At 44.6% G+C, this 21,489-nt stretch overlaps 1 protein-coding gene across 5 annotated transcripts in view; it reads left to right on the forward strand.

Annotated features, from left to right (window-relative positions):
• Window positions 1–882: 882 nt before the first annotated feature.
• SCEL (sciellin) overlaps window positions 883–21,489 on the forward strand; it is an 82,119-nt gene continuing 61,512 nt past the window's right edge. For all 5 annotated transcript variants that reach the window (XM_054974300.1, XM_054974304.1, XM_054974302.1 and 2 more), the window contains exons 1-2: window positions 883–1,010; window positions 20,473–20,538. In XM_054974300.1, coding sequence (XP_054830275.1) covers window positions 20,496–20,538 — 43 coding nt within the window. In that variant the 5' untranslated portion in view covers window positions 883–1,010; window positions 20,473–20,495. The remainder of the gene's footprint in view (window positions 1,011–20,472; window positions 20,539–21,489) is intronic.

Here is a 21,489-nt window from a genome sequence, read left to right on the forward strand (position 1 = left end):
AGTATTTGGGGGAAGCAGAATATTTCAGGAGCTAATGAAAGCCCCACTTTTTGTTTTACACCCAAAATATTTTTCCTCAGTCTTGCAGTTTAGGCCTAGTCTAGACCTGTAGTAGGATGATGTGACAAGGGAGGTGGTACAATGGACTGTACCACTTCAGACTGTATGAGAGACTTCATTTTTCCAAACTCCTTGATGTTAATAATTCCATTTAAGTGGAAAGCTGGTACTAAAAGGGTTGGCTAAAGGCTTTCTCTCTGATGTCACATTTATTTGTAGGGATTTTGTTTTACATGAGGGGGACATTAACTGGACAGGACCAAAAAAGATCTTGTCCCTTTAACAGAAATGAAATGAGTGGAGATAAATAGGCTTTTCATGGCATGAAGTTAAATAACATCCCTTGGTAATTGCTTGCAGATCAAACTGATACTAAAAGGGCAGCTAGAGGGACCGGTTTAAAAGCTGGCTACCCTAGGGAGCATTAAGGTGTTCTTTCCACCCCGAAGTGGTATAGCACATTCCATCACCTAAAGATTCTACCACTCCATTCTGTTGCACCTTTAGACTAGAAATTAGACGTACCTATCCTTTAAAAAACGCACTATACATATTAAAGCCAGAAGGCAAGCATATCGCACAATGACTGTTCTAGGGTCAGACATGTTTTGCAAAACATATTTTTTTAAAAAAGATGACAACCTGTTCCTTTTTCTTTGTTGTCGTTCTCTCTGCCCCATTCTGGCTGTGTATTATAAGAAAGATATGAAGCAAGTACCAGAGTACAAAAAAACTTGCAAGTGGATTTTAACTGAATTGGTATGTGTGGAAGGTGAACTCCCTCTTCCACACCTCCCTTCTCCTCCCTGAGTGACTCAGCCTCTGGTGAAGAAGCTGGGAAGCTGTTAAGACTCTCAGATGGAGAACGATATCACACTCCTGTAAGCTGAACTGCACAGCTGAAATACCAGGGGCCAGTTTCTAGAGTTTCTCATTCATGGTATAAAAAGGTAAGCACTGACAATACATGTTGGGAATATTTATATGAAAAATGATTCCGAAGTCATATTTTTATCTACAGGAACAAACTCGAAACATTGGAGGGAGGGGGCGTTTTAACTTTATGATTTTCTCAGTGTTCTGTTTTATATACCACACTTGTGGGAGGGAGCATACATTCTGAAAAACTTTCAAAAAGAGCATTGTAAATCACAATTGACTTTTGAGAAACTTGTTTGTATAATTCAGTTAGCTTTGTCTTAAATTACTTCCCTAGAAGTATTTGAGGGGTGTTTAAAAAAATTAAATAATAGTCTTAAGGTTCATTCAGCTTAGAAGGAGAAGCGTGTACAGATATACCGAGGAGGGGCTCCCCTGCTTATGGGCCAATTTTTTAAAAACCCAGTAGTCATTTAAAAAAATGTATGTGAAACAAAGGAAGCAAAACTATTTGGGAATGGACTGTTGTTATGATGTTGTTAACTGTTGTTATGATGTTGTTGCAATAAACAACATGTATTTTAATAAGGAGGTGTTTCTTTGTTAATAATTAAGAATTGTACCAAAATTGCACTGTGCAATTAACTTTTGTTTAGTGTTTAAGGGAAAAGAGAATTTGCACTGATCAAAACTGCAACAGAACAACTCTCTGGTTCCATACTACTACTGACAATTTTAGCTATTAATTTGTTTGAAAAGAATCTTCTCCACCCTAAACCTGAAAAACTAGTTCTAGCAGATTGCAGTCAGTGCTATGAATAGATAAGTGATTTTAAGTTTTACACATTTGTGCTCAGTAGTCGAAGCTTCTGTTTTGTATTTGTGATCTTCACCTACGAATGGGATATGAAAGGGCTAACTTGTCCCACAGAAGTAACTGCAGAATCAAAATACAATGCCAATCTGGAAAAATACCATTTATATCACTGAAAGCCTTTTTTCTTCTATTTCTCTGCTCCTTTTATTGGGGCTTTTAATCTCATTGATAAAATAAAAAATACTTTAAAAAAGAAAGCTTGTAAAACTGGATTGACCCCTGAGGATCTGTTTCGGTTTTGAAATATGAACCAAAGGGGGAGAGGGCACCAGAAGAAAATAATGGTCAGCTAGTAAGGTACAATGTTTATTTAATAGAAAATTCTCAGTACATTTCATTGATTATCTTCTGGGACAATTTATTTAACAGTTAAATAAACACAAATTGTATTTCCTTCTAGTAAGACCTAGAGGAGCTTTGCCTCTAGAAGTAACACATGTCTGTTTAATTTTTAAAATAAATCTCCCTGAAGATCAGTGAATTGCCTTTGGCATTTTATATAAAATAACCATTATACATTACTGGCTCTGCCGTTTGGGTATATTTTTATTATTCTAAAATATGCACCGGATACCATTTAAATATTGTTTTGACCAATGCACAATGAGGATTTTAAAATTCTGTTCACTGGACCAAGGAAGATGGGAGAGGCTTAGACCTGTGTGTCCAGCCTAGGTCACTGCTGATTATTTATAAAATTGGATGGAGGACAACAACAGGAGAGAGCTTGATAGCAGAGGGAATGCTGAACTTTTCCACTACTTTTGAGCACCCCAGCCTGCTGCCAGCCCCTCCCCATGTTCTCCTCCTAGTTGATCTCTGAGATCAGAAGGCATTTCAGCTGGGAGAAAAACAGCTGGGAAACAGCAATTTCAGGGGACTGCGTGGGTAGGGAAAAGATACAGTAACCCACTGGAATCTCTGCCTTGATGTGCTAAGTCACCCTGTAATTTGGCCCTCTTTCTACAATGGGAGATTTGGGACCAACAAGAATATCACAAACCAGCATGTAAGCTTTTGAGCTCTCCAGAACTCTTCATCAGATTGAGTTCCACCCCCCCCCCCAAAAAAAATGGTGGGGCCGGGATAAGCTTTTTCAGGTTAAGGTGGAAAGACCACAGCTCTGTAGCTTAGAGTCTTAAAATGAAAGGCCTGGGGACCTTTCTGGCATTTCTTAAAAAATCTCATGCTTTCATTAAAAAAACTGAACAAGTGAGCTGTAGCTCACAAAAGCTCATACCCTACCGCAAATTCTGTTAGTTTTATAGGTGCTACTGGACTCTTGCTCTTTTCTATTGCTGCAGGCAGACTAACACAGCTACCCATCTTGATCTGCTTTCATAAAACTGACCCCCCCATCCCATATAAAATTTTGTTGATGCTGAACATTGAACCTGATGAGGAGTTATGGAGAACTTGAAAGCTTGCAGATGGTTCTGTGTTATTTTCATTGGTCCTAATAAGAGGCATTACATTTGATTTTGGAATTTTTCTTTGGGTAAGGTTGCCAATTGGCCAGGAGAGAGATCTCCTGTCCTTTTAAATGAGTCTTAATATGTGGAAATGAAGCTTTTCATGGTATGGAGGAAAATATCAAATGGTAAATAATGTCGCATTAATCCTATATTAAAGGGACAGGACTTTTTTTTTACTTCCTGACAGTGAGCAATCATAAATTACTATTTGAGTTTTTTTTTTTAAAGAAAGCATTTCTCAGGAATATGGCTGACTTTTGTATTAAGTACTCTAACTAATTTGGTAAGAATAGTCCCCAATCAAGCATATTTTTGAGGAACCATCACCAAAAAATGACAAAAAGTATATTGCACTACTGCACTTTTCAAAGTGTTGTCATTTCCAGCCTTAGGTAGCTGGTGGGCTGGGCAGAATGCAAAAACAGCTCTGTATTTGCTTAAGCCCACCCTCCCCAGCTTTACAGAAAGTTGCCTCTCAGGAGCGAAAGTGGCTGCTTTCCCTTCTCTCTCAAAAGGATCTGTTGGTAGCAGGTGAGAGAAGTTGTGCAAAAAGGCATGAAGTCTGTAGTAAGCGTACCCAGTGCCCATTTCTGTCCTGCTGGGTCCTTTCATTGGCAGAAATGCAGCCCTCTATCATCCATAAAGACATCTGAGAGTAGAGGAAATGTTGGTCTAAGGATATCCCCAAAGATCCTTTCAGCAGGAAAGGCAAATTGGACTCTTGGAGACAAATCCTCTCTGCCCCACAGCAACTATTTCAATGGCCAAGCACACAAGGGGGCGTGGGGTTAGCATGGGGGTCATATTCTATAGCATCTAATGGAAGAGAAAATCCAATAATCTCCTAAATGGTTACATATTTTTGAACCATTAGGTTTGGTCCTCATAAATGAAAATGTACTTTTGTATATGGCACCATTTCTAACAGCTTCCAGTACAGGTTTTATAAATTTTACGTAATCACCACCAAGGCTATGTGCCACTGTAACCAGATCTTATCTCTAGCAGCTTGATTTTTCCACTAGTTTGGCCTGTAGTGCTTGACCTGAGCTGACTTTACCTGCTCCAAGTTCATGGTGAACCCTAATTCCATATACCTGTCACCATGAGCTAAATATCTGCTTTTGGCACCTCATTACAAAATGCCTTAAATGTGTTTTTGATTACTAAGTTTTGCAGATAGCTTTTTGCAGATAAGTTTCTCCTTTCCTCTACATTTTCTTACAAGTCAGTACATAGTTGCTGCTCCCATATTGCTGTATGGTACCATCAGGGGCGGTGCAAGGGTTTGCGGTGCTCACGGCCAGCTGGGCGCCCCCCCCGCACCAGCCTGCGTGATGACGTCACATGTGACATCACACGTGACGTCATCATGGGAGCGTGCACGTGCGCGCACACGCCGCCACCGCTGGCCCGATCACTGCAGCGGGAGGCCTCCAAGCTCTCCCGCTTGGTTGCCTGTGCCACCGCAGATGCCTGCCTGCGGTGGCTGCACCCGGCTGGGGGCTTGTGCTGGCGGTGGCGGCGCAGGGCAGGAGGGATAGGAGGCTGCTGCTTTGTGGTGCACATTCCCGCTCCCACCCCCCGCGTCTCCTCCGGCGCTCCCTCCAGCACCCCACGCCTGAGGCCACCGCCTACCTGGCCTCTATGAGCACTCCGGCCCTGGGTACCATCTACAAACAATCAAAATACTGACATAATACTGGCCGTTTCCACACAGCTTACCTTTTGCCGGAACACAGCGTCTTCATGCACAAAATCGCGCCAGGAAGACACTGTTATCGCACAATTTCGCACGAGAACATGTTGTTATCACGCAATTTTGCACGAGAGCACGCTGTGTTCCGGCAAAAAGTAAACCATGTGGAAACAGCCACTGTCTATACTGATAAGAACTGGGATAAGGTATTAGCAAGATTCGGGTCCAGCAGCATTGGTGATTTCAGGTGCCTGCTGGTGGAAGGCAATCTCCTGGTGGTTTAACTGCTTGCCTCCCTGTTGCTGGCAGTTTTAGGCCACACAGAGATTTCCCACCACCGGCAGGCACCCTGGGAACATGCACGGTGCATGCGCTCCCTATGGCCGTGACAACACCACTTCTGGAAGTGACATTGTTGTGCTGTCTGCAGGAGTGCTCCTGTGCTTTGTGTGCTCCTGAGATTCTTTGAAAATCAGCCCCACAGAGAGTGCGGGAGCACTCCCATGGCCGGCATGATGACATCACTTCCCAGAAGTGACATCATCACACAAGTGCCAAGAAAGCACACACACTTTGCAAGCATGTGAAACTAAGCACACGGAAGGCACGAGATAAGTACCAGGTCTGCACTCCCCTCTGCTGGGAGGGTAAGGGGACCTGGCAAGCCTAAGTAGCACCTTAAAGACCAACTACATTTCCAAGGTGTACGTCAAAGCTCTTGAAATAGGAGAAAATAGGGGATGGTATTTTTACTTTGGTCAGTGTGCATTGGAGGACAGGAATCCTGTATGTTTAATAGCTGTGTAGAAGAGGGAATTATATTGCAGAGGTGGGAAAAGCTGCACCTGCTGAAATCCCCCTTTTAGGGTTGCCAAACTCCAGGAGGTGGCTGGAGATTGCACCTGATCTTCAGGCCACAGAGATCAGTTCCCCCTGAGAAAATGGCTGCTCTGGAGGGTGGACTCTATGGCAATTGCACCCTGCTGAGGTCCCTCCCCTCCCCAAGCCCCACCCTCTCCAGGCTTTACCTGGATACTAATACACAAACGCCTTTCATGCACAAGCACGCATGACAGTAACTGCTCCTTTATACTTTGTGATTGCTCTAAGCCCATAAGAAAGGTCCTGTTATTTCTATTTCCAATTAGATTATTGGCATATAGGTTGCAAGAGCCATAATGCCCCCCTGGCTACACCTCCATAGAAACCTTAGGCCAACAATGTATATTGTAACAAAAAAGTATCATTGAAGAAACTGCATTAGCACGAGACTTCAGTCATAGATGTTCTCCATGATTACTGACTCAATATTGACCTTGCTGTAAAACGGTTGCATCCAATGGGAATAACTAGTCAAGAATAATAATTATTATATTCGATAGTAAGCGGATGGCTCATGCCAATTGCAAAAGCAACAAAACCGGGACATCCTCAGTCAAAGTTTTCCATATGCTCAGGTTGAATTGAAATCTTGCCCTCAAGTCATAGTTAACTTATGGCGACCCCTGGTGGGGTTTTCATGGCAAGAGACTAACAGAGGTGGGTTGCCAGTGCCACTGCCTGGCTCTGCAACCCTGGTCTTCGTTCGAGGTCTCCCATCGAATTACTAACCAACACTGACCCGGCTTAGCTTCTGATATCTGATGAGATCAGGCTCTCCTGGGATATCCAGGTCAAGGCTTAGATTACTCTGCAGAAAATGTAACTTTGTAAATTGCCTCCCCCCAATCTCCTGCCCCTAAATCTTGATGAGGACTGAACATTCTCTAGGACAGAGGTCTCCAACCTTTGTGAGCCTGCAGATAATTTCGGAATTTTGAGAGAGGGTGGTGAGCGTCACCCCAAAATGGCTGCCACAGGAAGTGAAGTCAAACCCAAATGACTGCCACAGGAGGTGGAGCCAAATATAATGCCTCCCTCCTCACTTTGCAAAAGAATCACAGGAGGGGAATAAAAAGAAATGAAGGGAAAGGAAAGAGAAAGAGAAGAGGGGAATAAAAAGAAGGAAAGCCAGAAGGGGGAATGGAACCACAAGCCTGGATGACTCGTTAGGCTTCCCAGGTGTCCTCTAGTGGTGGGCAAACACCCAAAAGTTTGCTCCTTTGCCTGCCAACAGCTGGCAATCAGCAGGAGGTGCAAGCCATGTGGCGATCACCCACCACCAGCATGTGGAACATGCTCTCCGGGCAGGGCGTGATGATGTCACTTCCTCAGGTGTTGACCATAGGAATGCTCCTGCTCTTCACGGGAGGGCTATTTTGGTCACAAACAGGCTGATTCTCAAAGAATTGGCCCTGTGCAGTGTGGGAACATTCCACAGCTAGTGTGATGATGTTGTTGCACAGTGGCCAGGAGTATGTGCGTGTAAAGCACATGCAAAGGACAAAGCCCAGTAAGGGTACCCCTTCTCTCACTGGTTGCCAGGGCGACCTGGCAAGGCTATTCCTACTCTTCTTGATCCTCCAATGACTGCTGCTGCTATTGTATCCATGGAAAGCGCTTTCGTTTGAATTAGGGCAGCCAATAACAGAGGCCATGCCCACTTTCTGAAAAGCATGAGGGTTCAGGGGGAAGAACTGGCAGGTGCCACAGCATCCATAGGCTCCACATTGGAGAATGATGCCCTATGCAGTACAAAATACTGAAAGCAGTTGCAAGACAGAGACAGGAAAGCAGTGGGAGACAAGAAAATTAACTTGCTCAAGCTCTTGAGAGTTTATAAAATCCTTGAAAGGGAGAATTGAGCTTCTGTAAGAAAATTGCCTAATTGTTTATTTCCAACCTGTCCTCGATTTCTGGTGGACCTCCAACCTGTTCCTACTAATAGCAAAGTTGATGGTCTGTCATGAAGACATTGTAATTACAGAATTGATACGAGTTTATACATATTAAGGGAATTCCTCAGGAATGTAAAAAAGCATTTGTAACCACCACCACCCCTCAAGTCCTCATGAACTTGCTCCGTGGTCTCTAGGAGCCCTGGAACGCTAAGGGCAGTTGAGCATTTAAAGAAAAAAGAGAGGGATGGGAGACGGAAACGCAACCCATCTCCTAAAAGCTAGCAGGATCCTTAGAGAGGAGATCTGGGTTGAAGAAATGTCCCAATCCTGATTCCTCACAGAGCCTCAGATTGTAAAAAAAATAAATTTTGTAGGGAAAAGAGCCTTCATAAACAGAATATCTGGCCTCAGACAAAGAAGGAACTAGTCTTTCTGTGATTTGCACATTTGTAGAAACATTCACAAATGCAGGGCTTTTTTTTCTGGGGAAACAGGTAGTGGAATTCAGGGTAGCGGTTGCCAGCACCTGGGGCAACTCCCCACAGGAGGTGGCTACCCTCTTGGGACTGCGTGATGATGTCACTTCTGTAAAGTGGCATCATCGTGCAGGGTTCCACAGACAAGGGCTCTTTAAATTTTAAACCCCCGTGCTTCAGCTGCATGGCAGGGACTTCCCACCCAGACAGCCCAAGCAAACTGGTATGGCAAGCTGAGGCAAGCCGGTGGGGTTTAAATACGGTGCAGCAGCATGGAAAGAGGAATTTAAACCCCAGCTTCAGCTGCTTGGGGGGGACTTCCCACCCAGACAGCCCAAGCTGCGCAGTGGCACAGAAAGGGGCATTTAAACTCCGGCTTCAGCAGCTTGGTGGGGACTTCTCTGCCAGGCAGCCCAACCAAGCTGGGGGGGGGGGGTTTAAGGGTGCCTTTCTGTGCCGCTTCAAAGCAGCATGGAAAGGGGCATTTAAACCCTGGCTTTTTTTCCGCCTCGGGTTTCCCGAAGCATGTGATTATTTTGGAGAGGTGCCGGAATGCCATTCCACTGCGTTCTGGCTGAAAAAAAGCCATGCTGTAATGGCTAAACCAGAAATACACACTTCCTGGGGATTTGTATATCTTGTTACCTTTAAAAAGCTGGATCAGCTCCACATGATTGCAGTGAGAGCACTAGCGCTACACCAGTGTTTCTTGCAGCAAACATGAAGCATGTGGGTGCTATATATATATGTGTGCTAGTATATCCATCTACATACGGGAACATGTGCCTAAACAGCTCTTGCAGACCCATTTACATGGGTGATGGAGATGTGTGTACACCAGTGTAAGGACCCTAAATATTGCATGCTTAATGCAGAAAACATTGATGTGACACCAGTATTGATTAATGCCTGCAATTGTTTCTGTTTCAAGTTCAGTAATTTATAAATGGAGATCACTGTTATGATTCCTTTCTTTGTTCGGGGGCTCCTGCCAATGCACTCTACAGTGTCCTAAATCTGCAAGGGACTGAACTCTGTCTGAACTCCTTCTGCCTTTCCTTCTGGCTTTAACCCTTCAAAGTATTTCCAGCAGAGTCCTGTTTTTGCCACTGTGAAGAGAAAATGACAGCCAACAGGGAGACCTGTGGATCATGCCTTTCCCGGGGTGCAATCTCTCTGAAACTTGGGGGTCTTCAGAGAACAGCGAGGATTATGTCCCCTGCAAATTTGATGGGTATTGGACATTGGGACGGTCAGTTGGTAACCCCTCAAAGTAGCTGCCAGCAGACACTGCTGTTTTTGCCAGGACAGGGCCCTTTAAACTATCAGCTGGCAGGCGGCAGGGGGGAATCCTAAAGGGCCAGGTAAGTGGGTTTGAGGGGAGGGGGCTAAGTGGGGTTGGGGTTGGGGGTGGTTCTGACCCCCACGAACAACGAACAATGAACACGTCTGGGAACAGTTCATGTTCGTCCGCGTTCATTGTTCATTGTCCGTGGATGGCAACGAACGACGAACAGGGTGTTCAGGGTTTTTTTTTCTGTTCATGCCCATGTCTAGCATTGACTCAACCACTGCTTCTTCCTGCAAATTGGCAGCAGTGTGGGAAGAGACAAATTGGTGAGCTGGTACCAATTAGCACTGCCAATGAAAGATCTGAGCCAAGCAGCACCTGAGGCACTGGCAAAGTTTCTGGGACTTGGCTTGGCTTGCTCCTGACCAGGGGAGAACTGGGAGCAAAAACAGTCCACGAAAAGGACCCCACCATCCCAAGGAGGGAGGGAGAAAGAACAGCCTGTCTGCCCAGCCTGCCCCATGCTGTGTGCGTCTTGCCCAGGTGCTGCCTTCCTGCATGGGGCTCAGGTGCCACCTTCCCCATGCTGCCCTTCTCACCACCGGGCTGGCCTAGCTCAGGTACGGGTGGCAGGCCTTCGGTCCACCTGGCATGTCCCGGTGCCCATAATGGCCAGGCTGTCCTTGCTCTTGACCACTAGTAGCCTTTTGGAGCAGGGAAACTTATACAGGAAGTTTCCCTGTATAAGTTACTTGGCCATTCTGTCAATGTGAGGTGAAAATATGGTATGCTTGCCTGGCATCCTGCTATATCAGGAGGCCTCCCCCTGGCAAGCTCTCTTTCCCGCCACTGCTCAGAGTGGTGGCTGGAGAAAATTTTTAATAAACTGCAACACCACTGACGATGCTATATCATTTCCAAGTAAAACCCCAAAGGGACAAAGGGTGGCTCTAGGAATCTCCGGAAACTCACTGGTAACATCATCAACATCTGCACTCCGCATGTCCCCAACCCACCTCTCCCACTGCACAACATGCACAGCATGAAGGAAAAGCATGAAGGAGATGTGGAACTGTGGCAGCCCCATGTCTCTGCTAATGTCTTGTTCTGCCCCTTGGCATCTATGTTTTCAAAGGCTTTAGCAAATTAATAATAAAGGTTGGATTTAAAAGCCACCTCAGAGGAAGGGCAGATAAAAATGTGATAGGTAGACAGAAATATTCTGCAAATGCCGAAACCTGACCAGATCTATCCCACTGATGAAAGAGCAGGAGTAAAGTGCAGGAAAAGGTTACTCCCAGAACAAACAGGTTTTTAACCTGGGATGCAGACAAAGTTCTGGTCTAGCAAGTCCAAAACACTCAAGGAAAGTTTAGGAACCGTGCAGAATATATAAAGAGTAAGAGAGGGGGCACAAGAGACAGGATGGGAGAGGGGATTAAGAAAAATACTGAAGGAAGTCTGCAAGACACTACGAAGGTTAGGATGTCTAGACTGTTTGAGGACTAAAAAATATGTACGTATATGGGGCCTGTTCAGATTAGGGTTGGAGGGGACCTCAGCAGGGTATACTGTAGGCTTGCTTGGTCCCTTTACCCTCCCAGTGGGAGGGGGGGCCCAGCACTCACCTTTTAATCCTCCTCAGGTACACACTCACACTCCCAGCCCGGCAATGTCATTTCTGGGAGACATATCATTGTGCGGGCCTCGGGAGTGTTAAAGCAGGTACTCTGGGCCTGTCATTCCCCACCCCCACCCCCGCCAGACGATGAGTTGGTGTCATCATTCCTGTACATCCTCTACTTTCCCATAAAACCCATTCAGTTCCCTGGTTTAAACTCAGCAGTCTTTTCCATTCTTAACTCCATTTCAGAGGCAGGTACTTGGTTAAAACATCTACAAAATACTCCTGCAATCTGAGTGCAAGTTTGGGCAAATACATAGTGAAACTGGTTCAAGTTATGGGAGAAAAAGTATGTCCGTAAATATCTGGGACATCTTTGTAAAGAGTAGCACCATTTCCTGCTAAGTGTAGCTGTAAAAGAATTTTAAGATGCAAACAAATTACTCCTGTATTCTTAAATATGATAAGTTAAAACTGCAGTATAAAATGTTGGAAACATTTAAAAGATGGGCCAAATTATCCTCCAGATTTGGTGGATGTACCTTTATCTGCTAAGAAATTTTGTAGCAATATTCAGTGGCTGAATGAATTTAGTCTAGATCCACTGCTTTGTCTGTAACCCACATTAACCCACATTAATGGTGCAAGTCGGAGATGATCCCGAATCAAAGGAGGGCGGGTTTTCCCTGGGAGAGCCTGGTTCTGAAGTATAGCTAGGAACCAGTGAGGTAGCCACGTTCGGGAGGCTTTCTTGTTAGCTCCTGCCCGTTTTGCCCTGCTTGTTGGGAACATACCCTGTGTTAGATCTGCCTGTTTGCAACTGTTTTTCTCCATCTCTTTGACTATTCCCATATTTTGTTAATAAAACCCATTGCTTTATCCTGCTTGGGTCCTCACGCCATGAGTTTGGTTCTATGTTTGGCAGTGACCTGCCAGTAAAGAGTGTTAAAGCGGGTACTCTGGGCCCACCTTCATCAAGACCACTTGAACCAGTATGGAGGCAACTGGAAAGGCATTTGCCTGCTCTGGGGACTGTTGGGAGTGGATGTGGTGGGTAGAGCAGGAAGGCTTCTTGGAGGGGTTGCCCCAATCATGACAACCCCCTTTATGGGTCCTTCCCTCTATCAAGTGCACAGAAAACACACAAAAAGCACAGGGGAGAAATGGTACAGTAAGCCATACCGTGTTAGGGGTGGAATATTTGGGTGTTACATTTGGGGGGAGAAATCTCAACATAAGATTCATCTCATTATGATGTTGTACGCCCTTCATTTCAGGGCACAAGTGAAGGGTGAACTTGATAGTTTTAGTGTTATAGTGAAGAGGTAAATTTGTTTAAACTGGAGTTGTTTTAAAATAAGAGATGCTGATTGCAAATCTGTGCCTATAGTGGTCAAGTTGGAGTCCATCTTTAGCTGTCCAATCAACTGGGACTCGTATCATAAAAATGTATGAGCTTCTGTTGGTTGTGTTAAAGGACAGAATAAAATACTACCATATATAATTAGCAACTGATTTCAGATATCCCAAGATTTAGAAGTGGCAAATATGTGTAAGAATGTCCTGAAGGCTTAAAAAAAGTTTGGAAGAGGGCCTTTTTTGATTGAGGAAGGGCTAGGGAGGAAGGCGGTGTTTAATCCTTTGCCACAAGCTGTTTTGTTCTCCAAATTTCTCCTCAAGCGACTTTCTCTCTTATGAGGTTCCAGATATTTGTAGAACTGATGTTTAGAACTGACGAGAAAACATCAAGAAGAGCAATATTGTAAATAGTTGAAAGTTGTTTTGTGTGTTTTGTTTAAAAACTTGAAAATTTAAAATTTGTAAAATGTATCATCGTAACTTATCAATAAGTATCTTGTAACTTATCGATAAAGTTCTTTGAAAAAATGAACAGATGAGAAAAAAAGATTGTGGGGCGACGGAACAAAATGGTTAGAGAGGAGAAGATTAAATGCTGTTTTTTTTCCTGCTGCTTCTCTAGTATAAATCCCTCCCTCTCCTACCAAGACTTCTTTTCATTCTACCAAGACTTCTTTTCATTCTACCAAGACTTCTTTTCATTCTAAAAAAACCTGGCTTTGAGACATTTTAACGTGCATTTGGATGTAATGTGTATCTTGTCCCTGATTCTTCCTTGCACTTCACAAGGCATACATGCCCATTGGGCTCAATGAATTTCCCAGGAATCAGTTGTGTAATCTGAGATTATGCGTTTTGGACAGGGCAAATATACCAGATGGGGAGGGAAAGTATAGTCCTCTCTTCCCCAGCTTTTTCCCACACCTGAGGAAGTGACGGAGAGTTGTCTCATCCCTGGGTCAGTTACAGTCATTTCCAGCTTTCTTCACATTCAACTTGCCATCCAAAGGGCAAATGTACACCCCATTTTTTTTCCATTACTGGCTCATTCATCAGAATATGAAAATTGTTATGTTACTTCTACATGACTCAAGAAAATGAAATTTAGTTCTGGACACCCTGATAACTACATAAATCTGAACCAGGGACTTTCGTCTTTAAGATACCACGGGAATCTTGTTTTGTGATGTGGACATCTGTATATCTCTTCCTCCAAACATGGGATTGAAAGTGTACCCCAAAAATGTATAATGTGTTTCTACACTATGTAGAAAGTTCAGATTTGATACACGTGTTGTCCAAGAATCATAGGTCTGAACACTCTATTTATGTATTTATTTATTTACACAATTTATAATCTGCCTTTTTGTCCAGTTAAGGACACCAAAGCAGGATCGCCCTTACACAGAGAGGGGTCAGCTCCTTTCCTGTTCTCCTTCCCACATGTGTACATTGTAAAAAGGTCTTAACAAATCTGGGTATTGGGTTCTGGCAGCAACAGCCTGCTAGACAGAGATGCCATGTGCCTACTAATACCGGGCAATCTCCTAGCAATCTCTTCCTTTGCCCACTGATCACCAGTTGATCAGTAGGAAGAGTCAGGCCCAGAAAATGGGGAGTTGAGTGCTCTGCAGTGCCCCACAATGATGTCATTTCCAGTGCGACCCAGAAGCAACAGTGTCATATTGGAGCTGATTCTTTAGGAATCAGCCCAAAACATTCCACAGGAAGTGACATCATTGCAGGGTGCCACGGGGTGTGTAAATGACCCAGCGACCCCTCCCCCATCCCAACACTCACCACTACTAAGGTCCTGCTCTACATTACACCATGCCAATGAATGGTTTGTATTCAAAAATAAATGAAAAGGACAAGAATGCTGTAAATGTTTATATTGGCCGTTTCCAGACAGCTTACCTGCACCTGGGACGTCGCGCCACGTTTCGGATCGTGCTGGGGAAAATGCGAAATATCGCGTTTTCTTGCACGAGTTTTGCACGACGTCATGCAAAACTCGCACGAGAAAACGTGATATTTCGCGTTTTCCCCGGCACGATCCAAAACGTGGCGCGACGTCCCGGGTGCAGGTAAGCCGTCTGGAAACAGCCATTGTCAGCAGACTGAGTTCTCAAGTTTGTATAGACCCAATTCAAATCGGTTTGGAAACTCTAAGATTTTTGAACTTCAATCTGATTTTGCTGTCAAAGTAAACCAGGTCTGTACAACCTGTAATCCATTTATGCTAATACAACCATCTTACAACATCTGGCGGATTTCTGGATGCTTGAAAAACCTCGTGTTTTGCTGCTCACGGCTGGTTTATTCTGCTGTCATGGTCCCTCATGCATAGGGTCTTTTCACAGGAAGGTTTTCCCATGGTTTGGATGCTGACCTGCCCAGGTTTTTCTTCAAGCTTCCTCACATCCTTGTTTTTCATTGGTTCTCTTTCCATATTTCTTTTGTCATTTCTTCATATATATGAAAAAGCACAGAAGGACAAGAAAGGGAAAACAAGGATGAGGAAGCTTGGAGGAGAAAAAAGGGGTATCAAGGAAAACCTCCATGTGAAGAGATGGTAGCTGGTGAACAGTATTGGCCTTTGTGGGTGGCAAATCATTCCAGCCCGTTTTAACCAGTGCCTTGGTTGTTACAGTCATTGCGATAGCAGATCATCTAAGGTTTCTCTTTTCTTTTAGAAGATACATTTTTTTAAATTGGTGGAGGAATTTATCCTCATGCCACATTATTGTGCTAAGTTGCTGCCAGGATCCTTTTGAAATTGCCCACAGCAATGAGGAGGCTTCTAGCCAGCTCACCCGTACTTAGTTACTGACTCAACACTGGTTTTGTGGAATGTCACTTTGCTGTCCAACAATATGGGCTGTTGACAAAGGGAGTATGGGAGGATTTTGCCTTGGTTAATTCCTTACATAGAGAACGAATTAGCAACACACAAATAGTCTGTGGTATATACCTGACAGCTTGCTTTAGTACAAAACCGGAAGTTCCAAAAGTAGTACCTGAATTTCAACAGCGTCGGTCGCTGTTTGGCAGGGCTTCTGTCATAAATCAGATGATGGGTGTCACTGGACTTAAACCAGAATCCCTGTCCTGTTTTTATGGAGTAGCTGTGCCAAGCCACAATTGTTTACTAGCTCTGGAAAATTTCGTTACTTAAGTTTACATTTATTTAACCAGCTACAGGGTCATCCATTATTATTTTTTTGCTTCAGCTGCTAGGAAGATCAGAGCAAAGGAATCAGCCATTGATTCACTGTGATTGCTTTTAGAAGGTTTTATTAATTTTAAAGTTTTTTTTCAGTGGGGCATTTTATGTGGTTTTGAAGTGTTTGATTACCTGATCATTTTGACTATGTATTATACTGACATTCGAGAGTGTTTTGATATTGTGAAGGTCAATGGCCATATACAATAAAATGAATCTGATGATTATTATTTTCTGTATTATTTTGGCAGCCTCCCAGATTTCTTCATGCATGACCATCAAATTTTTGGTTATGGCTGCCGTGGTGTAGGAGGCAATAATATGCCCCTTGTACTATATTTCTTGCTGTTTGGCCAGGAATCAGGCAGCCATTGATTTCTGACCAGGAAAAAGCAAAATCTTCCAGAGGAAATGAGAAATCTTGCTTTCAAAAACCTCCTGAAGATACTAAAGAGGCTTGGCTGGTGCTAGACAGCAGCTCCTCCTGGAACCTTCTCCTCTCTGAAAAGTCTGGATGAGGTACTGGTAAGCCAGGCCCAAAGTTTCTCTATAGCAACAGATTGATCTGTATGTTATATAAGACTAGCTATGCTGGATTAGATCAAGAGGGGCCTGCAGACAAGGACCCTCCCCGCTGACTGACCCAGCATCTGAATGCGGAGGCTCCATTTGACTATCATAACAATAAGCCTCCATAAATCTGCCCAACACCCTTTCAAATCAATTTAAGCCAGTGGCCCTCACCACAAGTTCCACAAGTCAACAACCCAACTGAAGAGCAGCACTTACTTTCCTTTGCATTGAATCCACTGCTAGTCATAATATGACCCTGAGTTCTAGTCTAGTGGACAGAATTCTCTGTCTGCTCTTTCTCTACACCGTGAGTAGGGTTGCTACAACCCAGCTGGGGGCAGGGGATCCCCTTGTTGGTAGCAAGCAAACACCCCAGGGTTTGCTCCTTTGCCCACCGATCCACCTCCTGGGCACCTTGGGATCATGTGCGGTGCGTGCAATCCCGGGAGGTGCAACATCAGTTCCTGAAGTGACATCATTGCGCTGGCCCTGAGCATGCTCCCATGCTTTGCTGGGGCCAGTTTTAGCCCCAAATGGGCCAGCATTAGTCCCATGCAAAGCACGAGAGCATGTCCATGGCCGGCATGATGATATTACTTCCCGGAAGTGACATCATCGCGCAAGCTAGGAACATGCATGCACTTTGTATGCACTCAAATGTAGACGCATAGAAGGCAGCAGGTAAGTGCCAGGACCACCCTCCCACGGGGAGGGTAAGGGGACCTGGAAACACTACCTGGCCACTAGCTTCCATTTCCTACCACTGTGGCTGGCAGTATTAGAAGATTTGTATCATTTGTGGGGAAGACCATGTGGGTGTAGGAGCCTTTGCATGGCTGGTGTGTGTGAGAGAGAGAAAACTACAAACACTCAGAGCCATGGTTAATGTTTAGGAACTCCATACTTGATAGGAAAGAGGAGAGATAGATCTCTATCTGTCTGTTAAATCTAAGGATGGCACTGGATGGCAAAATGAGTCCTACATCCATCATGGGAGATGGTGAGGAGAGGAGGAGATTGTGACAAAGAGAGGAAGAAGAAGTGTCACGAGGAGGAAGTCCTGAGAATAGCAACATCAAATGATAGTTCAGAGCAATAAAGAGTAAACAGGTCCCTGACCTTTCTATAATTCTAATTTTCGGGTTTGTCCCCCTCCTAAAGTTGAGGAACAGACAGCATTATTCTTCCTCTTCCAATGGGGAGGACAAAATTAATCTTAAAAAAATGGCCATTGGGTGATAGTGTGGTTAAATCTGGAAAAACTCAGAAGTGACATCAGTCCTCTCAAGGAATTAGGACTTCCAAGTTCCCACTGTGTTGGGGGATTCTCCACTCCCAGTAGACCCTTCCTACAATCACTCAACTGGGCAGCGAGAGGAAAATAAGGGGAAAATGGGGGGTGAAGGCCAGTGTCACAATGTCACAATGCACTGACATCTGATGTAACCAGAAATGATATCACCATGTTTCCAGCTATGTCATTATGTCTCTGACAAGAGCCCCCCCTCAAGCATGAGTTTCCCAGTGGTTGCCAGAATTATGCTGGCAACCCTCCTAGGAATCACCAGAAACTATGATTTTGTCCAGAAGTGGCAACAAGCTGTTGCCGATGGCACCCCTCCATGTCCCCTCCTTCCCGGTTTCTTGCTGACTGCCCAGCTGTGCCTACACCAGTACTGTACTGGCATTTTCATTCTCAGTCCCTTTCCTGATGAACCCTAGCATGGAATTTATCTTTTTTCATCACTGCTGAAAAATGACCTGACATTTTCAGTGAGATATCCGCCACATCCCTAAGGTCTTTTTTTTCTGATCTGTCATTGCCAGCTCAGATCTCATCAACTTATTCATGAAATTGGGATTGGGTTGCCCTGACTTGTATCACTTTGCACTTTCATTGAAATTCATCTGCCATTGTGTTGTTCCTTCCACTAGTTTGCAGAGGCCCTTTTGGAGCACCTCACAATCCCATTGTGTTTTCATCATCTGGGCCAATTCAGTATCATCCATATACTTTAGTACGTCATTGTTCACCCCCCAGTTCCAGGTCAATTATAAATCAAATAGCATCGGCCCCAACACAGATCCTCAGAAGACCCTACTGACCACTCCTTCCCCTGTGAAAACTATCCATTTATTTTGACCCTCTGCTTCGTTTTTTAGCCAGTTTCCATTTCAATGACTAGTCTTCTTCCCCCATGACTATCTTGTTTACACAGAAGCCTTTGGCAAGGGTTTTTGGATGTCCCAAATAGAGATGGGCAAACCATGTGGTTTGTAGTTCGTCAAATTTCACGAACCACGAACCACGAACCATGAACCACGAACCATGAACTTTCATGAACCTGCCCCTGGTTCGCGAACTGGTTCATTTGGTTCGTGAAAATGTCACATCTGGGTCAGAAAATCATCACATTTGGGTCAGCAGAAGGCCACTTCTGGGTCAGAAGAAGGTCACTTCCGGGTCAGCAGAAGGTCTGCAGGAAGTCCATCTCCAGTTGCCTAGGAAACTGATTGATTGGCACCAGGCTGTCTGCAGTCACGAACCAAAAAACGAACCAAACAAATCAGCCTAAATTTCATGGCGGTTCGTCAGAAATGGGATCTTATGAACTGTGGTTCGCGAACCACGAACCGGCCTGGTTTGTGCTTAATTTTGGTTCATATTTCAGTTTGTGCCCATCTCTAGTCCCAAATATAAAAAGTCTGCCAAGTTATCCCAGTCTTCAAGGTTGTTGCCACAGATGATTCTAAGATATTGGTGAGGCAGGACTTCCTGTTACAGAAATCACACTAATTTGTTTTTCAGCAAGGCTCATTCCTCTATATGTTCGACCATTCTTCCTTTATTAACAAAGGGGTGTATTTAATCACCCACAAACTTTATAGAGCAGGGCAGGACTTCTCTCTTATGCTGCAGTCTGTCGAGCCCCTTGGAATGTTGTTCCTGGGGATCAGTAGATGTTCAGAAACAACATGGGCAAGTAGATTAAAGGTCTGCAGAGGAATAGAGAATTGGTGGGAATTGCTATCCCATCTTCCAAAGACTTAAGTGGAAATACATTTTTGGGACTGCTTAGTTGGATACATGCCACCTTCTGCCAATTTGCCCTGGGCAGTTAGTAAGCTAACTCATCTATAGTTTCCCTAGATCCACTTCTAACAGTCAGCACAGAGGCTAATATTAATTAGGGTAAAAGAAGTCCCCTGTGCAAGCATCAAGTCATTGCTGACCCATGGCAGCATGTCGCATCACATTTTCTTGGCAGACTTTTTATGGGGTGGTTTGCCATTGCCTTCCCTAACCATCTACATTTTACCCCCAGAAAACTGGGTACTCATTTTACCGACCTCGGAGGGATGGAAGGCTGAGTCAAATTTGAGCTGGCTACTTGACCCCAGCTTCCACTGGAATCAAACTTAGGTCGAGAGTAGAGCTTGGGCTGCAGTACTGCCACTTACCACTCTGCACCACGGGGCTCTAGATGTTAATTACAAATTTTTAAAAAACGTTAATTGCAAATGATATATTTTTGTTAGAAGAGCAATTTCATTTTTTTGTTCTTTAAGTACTCTTGCCTATATACCATCTGGATCCCCAGTGATTTATTCATTTCTGATTTGTTAATTAGCCCTTCAGTTTCTTTGGACTCCTCTATTTGGCTCAATTGTTTACATGTCTTTTCTTGAAATTTTGTTTATCAGACAGGTATCTTTCCAACATGAAGACAGAGGCAAAATATTTATTCAATTCTTCTGCAGTTTCCCTATCCCCCTTCCGTAATCCTCTCATATCTAATAGCTGTCTCTGGTGGCTTTCTGCTTTCTATGAAATAAAAAAAAGATCTTTGTCTTACTGATTCTAGTGATGTACTCCTAATTTATGCTACCTTATTTTTTTTCTCACACGGGCTACATTTGTTGATGGATGGAAGGGAGATTCCCTCCTAGACAGCTGAGCAAAGTGTGAGTCAAGTCTTAAATGACTACTAGAAAGAGCTGTATTGGATTATTTTTTACTAAAGCTGAAAATTGGGGAGTAAGGAATATCTACGTTCTCATTAACCTGCTGTTTCCAGGTTTTGCCAAATAAAAAACGCTTTCCCTAGACTGATGCTTACTCTCTGTATTTTCCCCCATTTTTTTCCCGCAGAAGATAACAAGCCTGTGAACAAGATGGCAACATTCACCATTGCAAAATCATCTCCCAACAAAAGTGGTAATGTTAATACTCTTCCTATTCTGCTTCTCTTCAGCCGGTCAAGCGACAGAGGAAGTCATGTAGTTCTTACTATAAATGTGATGTGCAGAGTTACTAGCCAGGGTTTCTGGCGCCTGAGGCCAGGTGGGGGGGAGCTTCAGGACTGCTCCTGGCCCCGTGCGCGCACATGTGCAGCATGCATGTGCTCGCACCCAGACTGCAGGGCAGCTGGGCGGGAGGGCTGGGAGGCTGCCGGCCCAGCTAGGCATGGTGAGTGGCTGAGGAGGCATGCGTGCGTCCTCCCAGCCCTCCTGCTCTGTTGCTCTGCACGCCGTCCCAGACGCCTGCTGCACCTGGCCCATGGCTGCTGCTCCTGGCTGGGGGCATGTGTTGGCAGCAGCAGCAGCGCAGGAGAGCTGGGAGGCTGCAATAGCTGTGGGCCAGGTGCGGCAGGTGGCTGGGGTGGTGCGTGGGCAGCTTCCCATCCCTCCTGGTCAGCCACCCGCATGCTGCTGCTACCAGCTTTGCTGCATGTGCTGCTGCTCCTGGCCCCGGTGGCCCCTCTAGTGCCAGCTCTAGAGGCGGTCGCCGGGCTTGCCTCAATGGAGGTGCCGGCCCTGGTTGGTAATGCCTAAATTAAATTTTCTGTTGAGAAATTTCCAATATATATCTCACATTTGCCAGGCTGGCAAAAATAAGTTTATTTGAGCTGGTAAGAGAGTTAGAGTGACATATGAGATCTTGCAGAAAGAGAGGAGGATGGGAGGGTTATTATGTCCGAATTTAAAAGTGTACTATTTTTCTGCCATCTTAAAATCCATTACTAAAAGGATGCCTGCCAGTAGTAAAGCAAGCACCATGGTATGGTGTAGAAGCCATGGGCTTAGACTGGAGTAACTTTCCTTAGGATTTCACCCTTAGTCCTCGAATTTCTCCACTACAATTCCCCCCCCCCCATGTGCTATGTTC

This window comes from Eublepharis macularius, chromosome 3, assembly GCF_028583425.1.
Source record: "Eublepharis macularius isolate TG4126 chromosome 3, MPM_Emac_v1.0, whole genome shotgun sequence".
Taxonomy (NCBI): domain Eukaryota; kingdom Metazoa; phylum Chordata; class Lepidosauria; order Squamata; family Eublepharidae; genus Eublepharis; species Eublepharis macularius.